The 18,232-nt window shown below is 35.5% G+C and overlaps 1 protein-coding gene across 1 annotated transcript in view; it reads right to left on the reverse strand.

The window, feature by feature from the left end:
* Positions 1-18,232, reverse strand: part of LOC149797526 (uncharacterized) — a 194,012-nt gene that overhangs the window by 126,571 nt on the left and 49,209 nt on the right. The window contains exons 19-28 of the mRNA XM_089960770.1: positions 17,602-17,679; positions 14,585-14,662; positions 13,139-13,216; positions 11,889-11,966; positions 9,605-9,682; positions 8,159-8,236; positions 6,909-6,986; positions 4,626-4,703; positions 3,180-3,257; positions 1,930-2,007 (exon numbers count right to left, since the gene is read on the reverse strand). Of these exons, the coding sequence (XP_089816896.1) occupies positions 1,930-2,007; positions 3,180-3,257; positions 4,626-4,703; positions 6,909-6,986; positions 8,159-8,236; positions 9,605-9,682; positions 11,889-11,966; positions 13,139-13,216; positions 14,585-14,662; positions 17,602-17,679 (780 nt within the window). The remainder of the gene's footprint in view (positions 1-1,929; positions 2,008-3,179; positions 3,258-4,625; positions 4,704-6,908; positions 6,987-8,158; positions 8,237-9,604; positions 9,683-11,888; positions 11,967-13,138; positions 13,217-14,584; positions 14,663-17,601; positions 17,680-18,232) is intronic.

Genomic DNA, 18,232 nt, shown 5'->3' on the forward strand with positions numbered 1-18,232 from the left:
CAGTTTTCTTGGAGAAAAAAAAATCAAGTCACAACATCATTATATTAAAATATAAAACAAACTTGCATGACTGTCGTATCCTGCCAAATATAAAAATTATAATCCACCAGCATTCTATACGCGAGTCAGTGGTATCAAATCAAAATGTAAAATACGACAATGTAGATGTAACTACACGTATTGCATCAAGAAAAGAATAACTACCGAACACAAGACTACAAAATGAACGACACCTCTGAAAATAGAAAAGCAGGAAACATAAACATCCAACAAGCATTCTGTGGCATGAAAACATTTTCCTCGGAAAATTCTTGTTTTTGCAATTCCATTTCTAACCAACATGTGACAGGACAACTCATTTCGAATTTCACTTTGTTCTTTCTAACTGGTAGCTAACATTCCCTTGACGAGGAAGACGACTACTGATCACCAGGTAATATTTTTGAAAATATCACAGAGATTTCCAAATCAGCCGTAGTCACACACACACACACACACACACACACACACACAAACACACACACATACACAGACACAAATTATCTTCATTCCAAACAATGACCTAATTGATTATTACATCAAACAAAATATATATCGGGACTTTCGTATTATACGTGCTTCTAAAAATCGAAATCAGAAAAGATATATACCGTAATGGATTTCCTGGCACTTTTGACAGTGAATACGTAGGTATGTCTTGTTCAGCGAACAGTTCTGAGAGTGGGCTTGGGAATATCGTATTTGATAATAAAACGTTTCCTGTAAACAAGGACCGTTTCCATGCCGATCTTTGATATTACACAAAGAAGTATGCTTTGTATTGGGCTTTGCAACACAAAAAAATGACATCAATGCCCGATCTGACCAAATGCATAAATTATAATCCAGCTATATTCTAAACGCGAGTCAGTGATATCAAATCAAAATATAAAATAAGATAGTGTAGCTGGAACTACACGTAATACATCAAGAAAAGAATAAAGAACATTGGACTACCAAATGATCGAAACCTCTGGAAATAGAAAAGCAGGAAAGCATAAACAAGCAGCAAGTATTCTGTGGCATGAAAACAATTTCATCGGAACATTCTTGTTTTGCAATCATTTTCGAACCAACATATGAGAGGCCTACTTTTGTCGAATTTCACTTTGTTCTTTTCTCAATGATAGCTAACATACCCCTGAAGAGGACGAAGACAACTAATCACCAGGTAGTAGTTTTGCAAATATGACAAAGACATTTTCAAATCAGCCTTAGTCACACCCACACCCACACACAAACACACACATACACATATTCACTTGATTCCAAAGAATGATTTCAATGATTATTACATCAGCGAAAATATGTATCGGCACTTTCGTGTTTTACTTGCTTCTACAATCCGAAATGAGATAAAATATATACCGTAATGTATTTCCTGGTACTTTTGACACTGAATACCTAATTATGTGTTGTTCAGCAAACCGTTCTGCCTGTGGGCTGTGCAAAATTTACTTTGATAATAAAAAGTTTCTTTCCAGCAAGAAGAGTTTCCAACCCGATCTTTGAGGCTAGACAAATAAGTCTACTTTGTAAATGGCCTTTACAACATAAGTCAAACAAAGCGTCCTTCTTCCATGCAGACAAATGGGTTTTATTAATCGAAACGAATATATGCACACATTTAGCGTATTATGTGTGATTGTACAGTTTGGAGTCAGACCATTAATGAACTTGGTATACTTCGTGATTCTTCAGAGCCAGACATCCTAAATTGTACCCTGTCCAGCATGCACTTTTCTCAGTGGTCTTCCCAACCCAATAATACAATTCAGAGCGTACTTACTCAATCAATATTAATGGGTTATAGTATTCAAATACTTTATCTACAATATAGTCTGCGTGTTATGTGTTATTGTACAGATTGGAATCAGGCTTGATGATTACCTTTCTCTGCCTTCTAAATCATCCAGATCAGAACCGTCTGCTGATTTCTTTTGAGGAGTCGCATCCTTCCGCTCGGACCTGATAATATTTGGATAAGAAATTAATTGTTAACAATAAGTGAAGTTTCCCAATCCATACCCGCTTCACTTTTAATAATAGTCATGTATGACTTAGGTACATATCGCAAGGCCAATCCTATTTGGTGACGCAAACGAAATAATTCATTATTTCATGCAAACATAATTTTTATAATCAAAATTTATCTGATGAATTGTTTAACCAGTTATATAGATCTGGACTACTAAATGAACGAAACTTCTGGAAATAGAAAAGCAGGAAACATAAACATGCAACAAGCATTCTGTGGCATGAAAACATTTTCCTCGGACAATTCTTGTTTTCCAATTCCATTTCTAACCAACATGTGACAGGACAACTGATCTCGAATTTCACTTTGTTCTTTCTCAATGGTAGCTAACATTCCCCTGACGAGGGAGATGACCACTGATCACCAGGTAATATTTTTGAAAATATGATACAGAGATTTCCAAATCAGCTGTGGTCACACACACGCACACACACTCACACACACACATATACACACACATACACATACACATAGTATCTTCATTCCAAACAATGACCTAATTGATTATTACATCAAACACAATATATATCGGGACTTTCGTATTATACGTGCTTCTACAATTCGATATCAGAAAAGATATATACCGTAATGGATTTCCTGGCACATTTGACAGTGAATACGTAGGTATGTCTTGTTCAGAGAAACAGTTGTGAGAGTGGGCTTGGAAATATTTTATTTGATAATAAAACGTTTCTTTTAAACAAGGACAGTTTCCATGCCGATCTTTGATGTTACACAAAGAAGTATACTTTATATTGGGCTTTGCAACAAAAGCCAAACAAAGCGTACTTATTCCATGCATACAAATGGATTTTATTAATCGAAAAGAATATGTGCAAATATTTAGCGCATTATGTGTGATTGTACAGTTTGAAGACAGACCATATAATGAACTTGGTGTACTTCCGGACTCTTCAGAGGCAGACATAATAAGTTGTATCCTGTCCAGCATAAACCTTTGTCTGTGGTCTTCCCATCCCACTAATATAATGCAGAGCGTACTTAATGCCTATGAATGGTTTATAGTATTCAAATACACTATCTACCAAAAATCTAAGTGTTATGTGTGATTGTAAGGATTGGAACCAGGCTTGATGATTACCTGTTTCTGCCTTCTGACTCATCCAGGTCAGAACCTTCTCCTGTATTCTTTTGAGCAGTCGTATCTTTCTGCTGAGACCTGATAACATTTGGGTATGAAAATAATCATGACTTAAGTACAGATCGTAAGGCCAATCCTATTTCGTGACGCAAACGAAATAGTTCACTACTTCATGCAAACATAATTCTAATAATCAAGCTTATTTTGAAGAAACATTTAGTCAGTTATATAGGTTTTACTTCTAGACTAATATTTAACTGTACATAATGTTTATGTCTCTTAAAGTACTACAGTTTACATGCAGAAAACAATCAAATCACAACATCATTATATTAAAAGTATAAGAAAAATGTAATGGCTGCCGGAACTGACCAAATGCCTTATTTTATTCTAGCTATATTCTAAACGCGAGTCAGTAATATCAAATCAAAATATCAAATAAGATTGTATAGATGGAACTACACGTAATACATCAAGAAAAGAATAAAGAACACTGGACAACTAATGGACGAAACCCCTGGGAATAGAAAAGCAGAAAAGCATAAACTTGCAACAAGTATTCTGTGGCATGAAAACAATTTCATCGAAACATTCTTGTTTTGCAATCATTTTCGAACCAACATGTGAGAGGCCTTCTCCTCTCGAATTTCACTTTGTTCTTTTCTCAATCATAGCTAACATATGCCTGACGAGGAAGACAACTAATCACCAGGTAATAGTTTTGCAAATATGACAAAGACATTTTCAAATCAGCCGTAGTCACTCAAACACACACACATACACAGACAAACACAAACGAACACACACACGCACACACTATCTTCATTCCAAAGAATTATTTCAATGATTATTACATCAACGAAAATATATATCGGCACTTTCGTATTTTACGTGCTTCTACAATTCGAAACGAAACAAGATATATACCGGTATGTATTTCCTGGCAGTTTTTACACTGAAAACCTAAATTCTGTGTTGTTCAGCAAACAGTTCTGCGTGTGGGCTGTGCAAAATTTACTTTGATACTGAAAGTTTCTTTCCAGCAAGGAGAGTTTCCAACCCGATCTTTGAGGTTAGACAAATTAGTATACTTTGTCAATGGCCTTTACAACACAAGCCAAACAAAGCGTCCTCTTCCATGCATAAAAATGGATTTATTAATCGAAACGAATAATGCACACATTTAGCGCATTATGTGAGATTGTACAGTTTGGAGTCAGACCATATAAAGAACTTGGTATACTTCGTGACTCTTCAGAGTCAGACATCCTAAGTTGTATCCTGTCCAGCATGCACCTTTCTCAGTGGTCTTCCCAACCCAATAATACAATTCAGAGCGTACTTTCTCAATCCATATTAATGGGTTATAGTATTCAAATACTTTATCTACATATAGTCTGCGAGTTATGTGTTATTGTAGAGATTGGAGTCAGGATTGATGATTACATTTCTCTGCCTTCTGAATCATCCAGATCAGAATCTTCTGCTGAATTCTTTTGAGGAGTCGCATCCATCTCCTCGGACCTGATGATATTTGGATATGAAATTAATTGTTAACAATAAGTGAAGTTTCCCAATCCATAGCCGCTTCACTTTTAATAATAGTTATGTATGACTTAGCTACATATCATATGGCCAATCCTATTTTGTGACGCAAACGAAATAATTCATTATTTCATGCAAACATAACTCTTATAATCAAGCATTGTCTGATGAATCGTTTAACCAGTTATATAGATTTGACAGCTTGACTAATATGTAGCTGTACATAATGTTTACGTCTGTAAAAGTACACCAGTTTTCTTGGAGAAAAAAAAATCAAGTCACAACATCATTATATTAAAATATAAAACAAACTTGCATGACTGTCGTATCCTGCCAAATATAAAAATTATAATCCACCAGCATTCTATACGCGAGTCAGTGGTATCAAATCAAAATATAAAATACGACAATGTAGATGTAACTACACGTATTGCATCAAGAAAAGAATAACTACCGAACACAAGACTACAAAATGAACGACACCTCTGAAAATAGAAAAGCAGGAAACATAAACATGCAACAAGCATTCTGTGGCATGAAAACATTTTCCTCGGAAAATTCTTGTTTTTGCAATTCCATTTCTAACCAACATGTGACAGGACAACTCATTTCGAATTTCACTTTGTTCTTTCTAACTGGTAGCTAACATTCCCTTGACGAGGAAGACGACTACTGATCACCAGGTAATATTTTTGAAAATATCACAGAGATTTCCAAATCAGCCGTAGTCACACACACACACACACACACACACACACACACACACACAAACACACACACATACACAGACACAAATTATCTTCATTCCAAACAATGACCTAATTGATTATTACATCAAACAAAATATATATCGGGACTTTCGTATTATACGTGCTTCTAAAAATCGAAATCAGAAAAGATATATACCGTAATGGATTTCCTGGCACTTTTGACAGTGAATACGTAGGTATGTCTTGTTCAGCGAACAGTTCTGAGAGTGGGCTTGGGAATATCGTATTTGATAATAAAACGTTTCCTGTAAACAAGGACCGTTTCCATGCCGATCTTTGATATTACACAAAGAAGTATGCTTTGTATTGGGCTTTGCAACACAAAAAAATGACATCAATGCCGATCTGACCAAATGCATAAATTATAATCCAGCTATATTCTAAACGCGAGTCAGTGATATCAAATCAAAATATAAAATAAGATAGTGTAGCTGGAACTACACGTAATACATCAAGAAAAGAATAAAGAACATTGGACTACCAAATGATCGAAACCTCTGGAAATAGAAAAGCAGGAAAGCATAAACAAGCAGCAAGTATTCTGTGGCATGAAAACAATTTCATCGGAACATTCTTGTTTTGCAATCATTTTCGAACCAACATATGAGAGGCCTACTTTTGTCGAATTTCACTTTGTTCTTTTCTCAATGATAGCTAACATACCCCTGAAGAGGACGAAGACAACTAATCACCAGGTAGTAGTTTTGCAAATATGACAAAGACATTTTCAAATCAGCCTTAGTCACACCCACACCCACACACAAACACACACATACACACATTCACTTGATTCCAAAGAATGATTTCAATGATTATTACATCAGCGAAAATATGTATCGGCACTTTCGTGTTTTACTTGCTTCTACAATCCGAAATGAGATAAAATATATACCGTAATGTATTTCCTGGTACTTTTGACACTGAATACCTAATTATGTGTTGTTCAGCAAACCGTTCTGCCTGTGGGCTGTGCAAAATTTACTTTGATAATAAAAAGTTTCTTTCCAGCAAGAAGAGTTTCCAACCCGATCTTTGAGGCTAGACAAATAAGTCTACTTTGTAAATGGCCTTTACAACATAAGTCAAACAAAGCGTCCTTCTTCCATGCAGACAAATGGGTTTTATTAATCGAAACGAATATATGCACACATTTAGCGTATTATGTGTGATTGTACAGTTTGGAGTCAGACCATTAATGAACTTGGTATACTTCGTGATTCTTCAGAGCCAGACATCCTAAATTGTACCCTGTCCAGCATGCACCTTTCTCAGTGGTCTTCCCAACCCAATAATACAATTCAGAGCGTACTTACTCAATCAATATTAATGGGTTATAGTATTCAAATACTTTATCTACAATATAGTCTGCGAGTTATGTGTTATTGTACAGATTGGAATCAGGCTTGATGATTACCTTTCTCTGCCTTCTAAATCATCCAGATCAGAACCGTCTGCTGATTTCTTTTGAGGAGTCGCATCCTTCCGCTCGGACCTGATAATATTTGGATAAGAAATTAATTGTTAACAATAAGTGAAGTTTCCCAATCCATACCCGCTTCACTTTTAATAATAGTCATGTATGACTTAGGTACATATCGCAAGGCCAATCCTATTTGGTGACGCAAACGAAATAATTCATTATTTCATGCAAACATAATTTTTATAATCAAAATTTATCTGATGAATTGTTTAACCAGTCATATAGATCTGGACTACTAAATGAACGAAACTTCTGGAAATAGAAAAGCAGGAAACATAAACATGCAACAAGCATTCTGTGGCATGAAAACATTTTCCTCGGACAATTCTTGTTTTCCAATTCCATTTCTAACCAACATGTGACAGGACAACTGATCTCGAATTTCACTTTGTTCTTTCTCAATGGTAGCTAAGATTCCCCTGACGAGGGAGATGACCACTGATCACCAGGTAATATTTTTGAAAATATGATACAGAGATTTCCAAATCAGCTGTGGTCACACACACGCACACACACTCACACACACACATATACACACACATACACATACACATAGTATCTTCATTCCAAACAATGACCTAATTGATTATTACATCAAACACAATATATATCGGGACTTTCGTATTATACGTGCTTCTACAATTCGATATCAGAAAAGATATATACCGTAATGGATTTCCTGGCACATTTGACAGTGAATACGTAGGTATGTCTTGTTCAGAGAAACAGTTGTGAGAGTGGGCTTGGAAATATTTTATTTGATAATAAAACGTTTCTTTTAAACAAGGACAGTTTCCATGCCGATCTTTGATGTTACACAAAGAAGTATACTTTATATTGGGCTTTGCAACAAAAGCCAAACAAAGCGTACTTATTCCATGCATACAAATGGATTTTATTAATCGAAAAGAATATGTGCAAATATTTAGCGCATTATGTGTGATTGTACAGTTTGAAGACAGACCATATAATGAACTTGGTGTACTTCCGGACTCTTCAGAGGCAGACATAATAAGTTGTATCCTGTCCAGCATAAACCTTTGTCTGTGGTCTTCCCATCCCACTAATATAATGCAGAGCGTACTTAATGCCTATGAATGGTTTATAGTATTCAAATACACTATCTACCAAAAATCTAAGTGTTATGTGTGATTGTAAGGATTGGAACCAGGCTTGATGATTACCTGTTTCTGCCTTCTGACTCATCCAGGTCAGAACCTTCTCCTGTATTCTTTTGAGCAGTCGTATCTTTCTGCTGAGACCTGATAACATTTGGGTATGAAAATAATCATGACTTAAGTACAGATCGTAAGGCCAATCCTATTTCGTGACGCAAACGAAATAGTTCACTACTTCATGCAAACATAATTCTAATAATCAAGCTTATTTTGAAGAAACATTTAGTCAGTTATATAGGTTTTACTTCTAGACTAATATTTAACTGTACATAATGTTTATGTCTCTTAAAGTACTACAGTTTACATGCAGAAAACAATCAAATCACAACATCATTATATTAAAAGTATAAGAAAAATGTAATGGCTGCCGGAACTGACCAAATGCCTTATTTTATTCTAGCTATATTCTAAACGCGAGTCAGTAATATCAAATCAAAATATCAAATAAGATTGTATAGATGGAACTACACGTAATACATCAAGAAAAGAATAAAGAACACTGGACAACTAATGGACGAAACCCCTGGGAATAGAAAAGCAGAAAAGCATAAACTTGCAACAAGTATTCTGTGGCATGAAAACAATTTCATCGAAACATTCTTGTTTTGCAATCATTTTCGAACCAACATGTGAGAGGCCTTCTCCTCTCGAATTTCACTTTGTTCTTTTCTCAATCATAGCTAACATATGCCTGACGAGGAAGACAACTAATCACCAGGTAATAGTTTTGCAAATATGACAAAGACATTTTCAAATCAGCCGTAGTCACTCAAACACACACACATACACAGACAAACACAAACGAACACACACACGCACACACTATCTTCATTCCAAAGAATTATTTCAATGATTATTACATCAACGAAAATATATATCGGCACTTTCGTATTTTACGTGCTTCTACAATTCGAAACGAAACAAGATATATACCGGTATGTATTTCCTGGCAGTTTTTACACTGAAAACCTAAATTCTGTGTTGTTCAGCAAACAGTTCTGCGTGTGGGCTGTGCAAAATTTACTTTGATACTGAAAGTTTCTTTCCAGCAAGGAGAGTTTCCAACCCGATCTTTGAGGTTAGACAAATTAGTATACTTTGTCAATGGCCTTTACAACACAAGCCAAACAAAGCGTCCTCTTCCATGCATAAAAATGGATTTATTAATCGAAACGAATAATGCACACATTTAGCGCATTATGTGAGATTGTACAGTTTGGAGTCAGACCATATAAAGAACTTGGTATACTTCGTGACTCTTCAGAGTCAGACATCCTAAGTTGTATCCTGTCCAGCATGCACCTTTCTCAGTGGTCTTCCCAACCCAATAATACAATTCAGAGCGTACTTTCTCAATCCATATTAATGGGTTATAGTATTCAAATACTTTATCTACATATAGTCTGCGAGTTATGTGTTATTGTAGAGATTGGAGTCAGGATTGATGATTACATTTCTCTGCCTTCTGAATCATCCAGATCAGAATCTTCTGCTGAATTCTTTTGAGGAGTCGCATCCATCTCCTCGGACCTGATGATATTTGGATATGAAATTAATTGTTAACAATAAGTGAAGTTTCCCAATCCATAGCCGCTTCACTTTTAATAATAGTTATGTATGACTTAGCTACATATCATATGGCCAATCCTATTTTGTGACGCAAACGAAATAATTCATTATTTCATGCAAACATAACTCTTATAATCAAGCATTGTCTGATGAATCGTTTAACCAGTTATATAGATTTGACAGCTTGACTAATATGTAGCTGTACATAATGTTTACGTCTGTAAAAGTACACCAGTTTTCTTGGAGAAAAAAAAATCAAGTCACAACATCATTATATTAAAATATAAAACAAACTTGCATGACTGTCGTATCCTGCCAAATATAAAAATTATAATCCACCAGCATTCTATACGCGAGTCAGTGGTATCAAATCAAAATATAAAATACGACAATGTAGATGTAACTACACGTATTGCATCAAGAAAAGAATAACTACCGAACACAAGACTACAAAATGAACGACACCTCTGAAAATAGAAAAGCAGGAAACATAAACATGCAACAAGCATTCTGTGGCATGAAAACATTTTCCTCGGAAAATTCTTGTTTTTGCAATTCCATTTCTAACCAACATGTGACAGGACAACTCATTTCGAATTTCACTTTGTTCTTTCTAACTGGTAGCTAACATTCCCTTGACGAGGAAGACGACTACTGATCACCAGGTAATATTTTTGAAAATATCACAGAGATTTCCAAATCAGCCGTAGTCACACACACACACACACACACACACACACACACACACACAAACACACACACATACACAGACACAAATTATCTTCATTCCAAACAATGACCTAATTGATTATTACATCAAACAAAATATATATCGGGACTTTCGTATTATACGTGCTTCTAAAAATCGAAATCAGAAAAGATATATACCGTAATGGATTTCCTGGCACTTTTGACAGTGAATACGTAGGTATGTCTTGTTCAGCGAACAGTTCTGAGAGTGGGCTTGGGAATATCGTATTTGATAATAAAACGTTTCCTGTAAACAAGGACCGTTTCCATGCCGATCTTTGATATTACACAAAGAAGTATGCTTTGTATTGGGCTTTGCAACACAAAAAAATGACATCAATGCCCGATCTGACCAAATGCATAAATTATAATCCAGCTATATTCTAAACGCGAGTCAGTGATATCAAATCAAAATATAAAATAAGATAGTGTAGCTGGAACTACACGTAATACATCAAGAAAAGAATAAAGAACATTGGACTACCAAATGATCGAAACCTCTGGAAATAGAAAAGCAGGAAAGCATAAACAAGCAGCAAGTATTCTGTGGCATGAAAACAATTTCATCGGAACATTCTTGTTTTGCAATCATTTTCGAACCAACATATGAGAGGCCTACTTTTGTCGAATTTCACTTTGTTCTTTTCTCAATGATAGCTAACATACCCCTGAAGAGGACGAAGACAACTAATCACCAGGTAGTAGTTTTGCAAATATGACAAAGACATTTTCAAATCAGCCTTAGTCACACCCACACCCACACACAAACACACACATACACACATTCACTTGATTCCAAAGAATGATTTCAATGATTATTACATCAGCGAAAATATGTATCGGCACTTTCGTGTTTTACTTGCTTCTACAATCCGAAATGAGATAAAATATATACCGTAATGTATTTCCTGGTACTTTTGACACTGAATACCTAATTATGTGTTGTTCAGCAAACCGTTCTGCCTGTGGGCTGTGCAAAATTTACTTTGATAATAAAAAGTTTCTTTCCAGCAAGAAGAGTTTCCAACCCGATCTTTGAGGCTAGACAAATAAGTCTACTTTGTAAATGGCCTTTACAACATAAGTCAAACAAAGCGTCCTTCTTCCATGCAGACAAATGGGTTTTATTAATCGAAACGAATATATGCACACATTTAGCGTATTATGTGTGATTGTACAGTTTGGAGTCAGACCATTAATGAACTTGGTATACTTCGTGATTCTTCAGAGCCAGACATCCTAAATTGTACCCTGTCCAGCATGCACCTTTCTCAGTGGTCTTCCCAACCCAATAATACAATTCAGAGCGTACTTACTCAATCAATATTAATGGGTTATAGTATTCAAATACTTTATCTACAATATAGTCTGCGAGTTATGTGTTATTGTACAGATTGGAATCAGGCTTGATGATTACCTTTCTCTGCCTTCTAAATCATCCAGATCAGAACCGTCTGCTGATTTCTTTTGAGGAGTCGCATCCTTCCGCTCGGACCTGATAATATTTGGATAAGAAATTAATTGTTAACAATAAGTGAAGTTTCCCAATCCATACCCGCTTCACTTTTAATAATAGTCATGTATGACTTAGGTACATATCGCAAGGCCAATCCTATTTGGTGACGCAAACGAAATAATTCATTATTTCATGCAAACATAATTTTTATAATCAAAATTTATCTGATGAATTGTTTAACCAGTCATATAGATCTGGACTACTAAATGAACGAAACTTCTGGAAATAGAAAAGCAGGAAACATAAACATGCAACAAGCATTCTGTGGCATGAAAACATTTTCCTCGGACAATTCTTGTTTTCCAATTCCATTTCTAACCAACATGTGACAGGACAACTGATCTCGAATTTCACTTTGTTCTTTCTCAATGGTAGCTAACATTCCCCTGACGAGGGAGATGACCACTGATCACCAGGTAATATTTTTGAAAATATGATACAGAGATTTCCAAATCAGCTGTGGTCACACACACGCACACACACTCACACACACACATATACACACACATACACATACACATAGTATCTTCATTCCAAACAATGACCTAATTGATTATTACATCAAACACAATATATATCGGGACTTTCGTATTATACGTGCTTCTACAATTCGATATCAGAAAAGATATATACCGTAATGGATTTCCTGGCACATTTGACAGTGAATACGTAGGTATGTCTTGTTCAGAGAAACAGTTGTGAGAGTGGGCTTGGAAATATTTTATTTGATAATAAAACGTTTCTTTTAAACAAGGACAGTTTCCATGCCGATCTTTGATGTTACACAAAGAAGTATACTTTATATTGGGCTTTGCAACAAAAGCCAAACAAAGCGTACTTATTCCATGCATACAAATGGATTTTATTAATCGAAAAGAATATGTGCAAATATTTAGCGCATTATGTGTGATTGTACAGTTTGAAGACAGACCATATAATGAACTTGGTGTACTTCCGGACTCTTCAGAGGCAGACATAATAAGTTGTATCCTGTCCAGCATAAACCTTTGTCTGTGGTCTTCCCATCCCACTAATATAATGCAGAGCGTACTTAATGCCTATGAATGGTTTATAGTATTCAAATACACTATCTACCAAAAATCTAAGTGTTATGTGTGATTGTAAGGATTGGAACCAGGCTTGATGATTACCTGTTTCTGCCTTCTGACTCATCCAGGTCAGAACCTTCTCCTGTATTCTTTTGAGCAGTCGTATCTTTCTGCTGAGACCTGATAACATTTGGGTATGAAAATAATCATGACTTAAGTACAGATCGTAAGGCCAATCCTATTTCGTGACGCAAACGAAATAGTTCACTACTTCATGCAAACATAATTCTAATAATCAAGCTTATTTTGAAGAAACATTTAGTCAGTTATATAGGTTTTACTTCTAGACTAATATTTAACTGTACATAATGTTTATGTCTCTTAAAGTACTACAGTTTACATGCAGAAAACAATCAAATCACAACATCATTATATTAAAAGTATAAGAAAAATGTAATGGCTGCCGGAACTGACCAAATGCCTTATTTTATTCTAGCTATATTCTAAACGCGAGTCAGTAATATCAAATCAAAATATCAAATAAGATTGTATAGATGGAACTACACGTAATACATCAAGAAAAGAATAAAGAACACTGGACAACTAATGGACGAAACCCCTGGGAATAGAAAAGCAGAAAAGCATAAACTTGCAACAAGTATTCTGTGGCATGAAAACAATTTCATCGAAACATTCTTGTTTTGCAATCATTTTCGAACCAACATGTGAGAGGCCTTCTCCTCTCGAATTTCACTTTGTTCTTTTCTCAATCATAGCTAACATATGCCTGACGAGGAAGACAACTAATCACCAGGTAATAGTTTTGCAAATATGACAAAGACATTTTCAAATCAGCCGTAGTCACTCAAACACACACACATACACAGACAAACACAAACGAACACACACACGCACACACTATCTTCATTCCAAAGAATTATTTCAATGATTATTACATCAACGAAAATATATATCGGCACTTTCGTATTTTACGTGCTTCTACAATTCGAAACGAAACAAGATATATACCGGTATGTATTTCCTGGCAGTTTTTACACTGAAAACCTAAATTCTGTGTTGTTCAGCAAACAGTTCTGCGTGTGGGCTGTGCAAAATTTACTTTGATACTGAAAGTTTCTTTCCAGCAAGGAGAGTTTCCAACCCGATCTTTGAGGTTAGACAAATTAGTATACTTTGTCAATGGCCTTTACAACACAAGCCAAACAAAGCGTCCTCTTCCATGCATAAAAATGGATTTATTAATCGAAACGAATAATGCACACATTTAGCGCATTATGTGAGATTGTACAGTTTGGAGTCAGACCATATAAAGAACTTGGTATACTTCGTGACTCTTCAGAGTCAGACATCCTAAGTTGTATCCTGTCCAGCATGCACCTTTCTCAGTGGTCTTCCCAACCCAATAATACAATTCAGAGCGTACTTTCTCAATCCATATTAATGGGTTATAGTATTCAAATACTTTATCTACATATAGTCTGCGAGTTATGTGTTATTGTAGAGATTGGAGTCAGGATTGATGATTACATTTCTCTGCCTTCTGAATCATCCAGATCAGAATCTTCTGCTGAATTCTTTTGAGGAGTCGCATCCATCTCCTCGGACCTGATGATATTTGGATATGAAATTAATTGTTAACAATAAGTGAAGTTTCCCAATCCATAGCCGCTTCACTTTTAATAATAGTTATGTATGACTTAGCTACATATCATATGGCCAATCCTATTTTGTGACGCAAACGAAATAATTCATTATTTCATGCAAACATAACTCTTATAATCAAGCATTGTCTGATGAATCGTTTAACCAGTTATATAGATTTGACAGCTTGACTAATATGTAGCTGTACATAATGTTTACGTCTGTAAAAGTACACCAGTTTTCTTGGAGAAAAAAAAATCAAGTCACAACATCATTATATTAAAATATAAAACAAACTTGCATGACTGTCGTATCCTGCCAAATATAAAAATTATAATCCACCAGCATTCTATACGCGAGTCAGTGGTATCAAATCAAAATATAAAATACGACAATGTAGATGTAACTACACGTATTGCATCAAGAAAAGAATAACTACCGAACACAAGACTACAAAATGAACGACACCTCTGAAAATAGAAAAGCAGGAAACATAAACATGCAACAAGCATTCTGTGGCATGAAAACATTTTCCTCGGAAAATTCTTGTTTTTGCAATTCCATTTCTAACCAACATGTGACAGGACAACTCATTTCGAATTTCACTTTGTTCTTTCTAACTGGTAGCTAACTGATGTAACTGCACGTATTGCATCAAGAAAAGAATAACTACCGAACACAAGACTACAAAATGAACGACACCTCTGAAAATAGAAAAGCAGGAAACATAAACATGCAACAAGCATTCTGTGGCATGAAAACATTTTCCTCGGAAAATTCTTGTTTTTGCAATTCCATTTCTAACCAACATGTGACAGGACAACTCATTTCGAATTTCACTTTGTTCTTTCTAACTGGTAGCTAACTGATGTAACTACACGTATTGCATCAAGAAAAGAATAACTACCGAACACAAGACTACAAAAGAATAACTACCGAACACAAGACTACAAAATGAACGACACCTCTGAAAATAGAAAAGCAGGAAACATAAACATGCAACAAGCATTCTGTGGCATGAAAACATTTTCCTCGGAAAATTCTTGTTTTTGCAATTCCATTTCTAACCAACATGTGACAGGACAACTCATTTCGAATTTCACTTTGTTCTTTCTAACTGGTAGCTAACTGATGTAACTACACGTATTGCATCAAGAAAAGAATAACTACCGAACACAAGACTACAAAATGAACGACACCTCTGAAAATAGAAAAGCAGGAAACATAAACATGCAACAAGCATTCTGTGGCATGAAAACATTTTCCTCGGAAAATTCTTGTTTTTGCAATTCCATTTCTAACCAACATGTGACAGGACAACTCATTTCGAATTTCACTTTGTTCTTTCTAACTGGTAGCTAACATTCCCTTGACGAGGAAGACGACTACTGATCACCAGGTAATATTTTTGAAAATATCACAGAGATTTCCAAATCAGCCGTAGTCACACACACACACACACACACACACACACACACACACACACAAACACACACACATACACAGACACAAATTATCTTCATTCCAAACAATGACCTAATTGATTATTACATCAAACAAAATATATATCGGGACTTTCGTATTATACGTGCTTCTAAAAATCGAAATCAGAAAAGATATATACCGTAATGGATTTCCTGGCACTTTTGACAGTGAATACGTAGGTATGTCTTGTTCAGCGAACAGTTCTGAGAGTGGGCTTGGGAATATCGTATTTGATAATAAAACGTTTCCTGTAAACAAGGACCGTTTCCATGCCGATCTTTGATATTACACAAAGAAGTATGCTTTGTATTGGGCTTTGCAACACAAAAAAATGACATCAATGCCCGATCTGACCAAATGCATAAATTATAATCCAGCTATATTCTAAACGCGAGTCAGTGATATCAAATCAAAATATAAAATAAGATAGTGTAGCTGGAACTACACGTAATACATCAAGAAAAGAATAAAGAACATTGGACTACCAAATGATCGAAACCTCTGGAAATAGAAAAGCAGGAAAGCATAAACAAGCAGCAAGTATTCTGTGGCATGAAAACAATTTCATCGGAACATTCTTGTTTTGCAATCATTTTCGAACCAACATATGAGAGGCCTACTTTTGTCGAATTTCACTTTGTTCTTTTCTCAATGATAGCTAACATACCCCTGAAGAGGACGAAGACAACTAATCACCAGGTAGTAGTTTTGCAAATATGACAAAGACATTTTCAAATCAGCCTTAGTCACACCCACACCCACACACAAACACACACATACACACATTCACTTGATTCCAAAGAATGATTTCAATGATTATTACATCAGCGAAAATATGTATCGGCACTTTCGTGTTTTACTTGCTTCTACAATCCGAAATGAGATAAAATATATACCGTAATGTATTTCCTGGTACTTTTGACACTGAATACCTAATTATGTGTTGTTCAGCAAACCGTTCTGCCTGTGGGCTGTGCAAAATTTACTTTGATAATAAAAAGTTTCTTTCCAGCAAGAAGAGTTTCCAACCCGATCTTTGAGGCTAGACAAATAAGTCTACTTTGTAAATGGCCTTTACAACATAAGTCAAACAAAGCGTCCTTCTTCCATGCAGACAAATGGGTTTTATTAATCGAAACGAATATATGCACACATTTAGCGTATTATGTGTGATTGTACAGTTTGGAGTCAGACCATTAATGAACTTGGTATACTTCGTGATTCTTCAGAGCCAGACATCCTAAATTGTACCCTGTCCAGCATGCACCTTTCTCAGTGGTCTTCCCAACCCAATAATACAATTCAGAGCGTACTTACTCAATCAATATTAATGGGTTATAGTATTCAAATACTTTATCTACAATATAGTCTGCGAGTTATGTGTTATTGTACAGATTGGAATCAGGCTTGATGATTACCTTTCTCTGCCTTCTAAATCATCCAGATCAGAACCGTCTGCTGATTTCTTTTGAGGAGTCGCATCCTTCCGCTCGGACCTGATAATATTTGGATAAGAAATTAATTGTTAACAATAAGTGAAGTTTCCCAATCCATACCCGCTTCACTTTTAATAATAGTCATGTATGACTTAGGTACATATCGCAAGGCCAATCCTATTTGGTGACGCAAACGAAATAATTCATTATTTCATGCAAACATAATTTTTATAATCAAAATTTATCTGATGAATTGTTTAACCAGTTATATAGATCTGGACTACTAAATGAACGAAACTTCTGGAAATAGAAAAGCAGGAAACATAAACATGCAACAAGCATTCTGTGGCATGAAAACATTTTCCTCGGACAATTCTTGTTTTCCAATTCCATTTCTAACCAACATGTGACAGGACAACTGATCTCGAATTTCACTTTGTTCTTTCTCAATGGTAGCTAAGATTCCCCTGACGAGGGAGATGACCACTGATCACCAGGTAATATTTTTGAAAATATGATACAGAGATTTCCAAATCAGCTGTGGTCACACACACGCACACACACTCACACACACACATATACACACACATACACATACACATAGTATCTTCAT

This window comes from Sinohyriopsis cumingii, chromosome 6 (genome assembly GCF_028554795.1).
Source record: "Sinohyriopsis cumingii isolate HCF-2022 chromosome 6, ASM2855479v2, whole genome shotgun sequence".
Classification (NCBI taxonomy): domain Eukaryota; kingdom Metazoa; phylum Mollusca; class Bivalvia; order Unionida; family Unionidae; genus Sinohyriopsis; species Sinohyriopsis cumingii.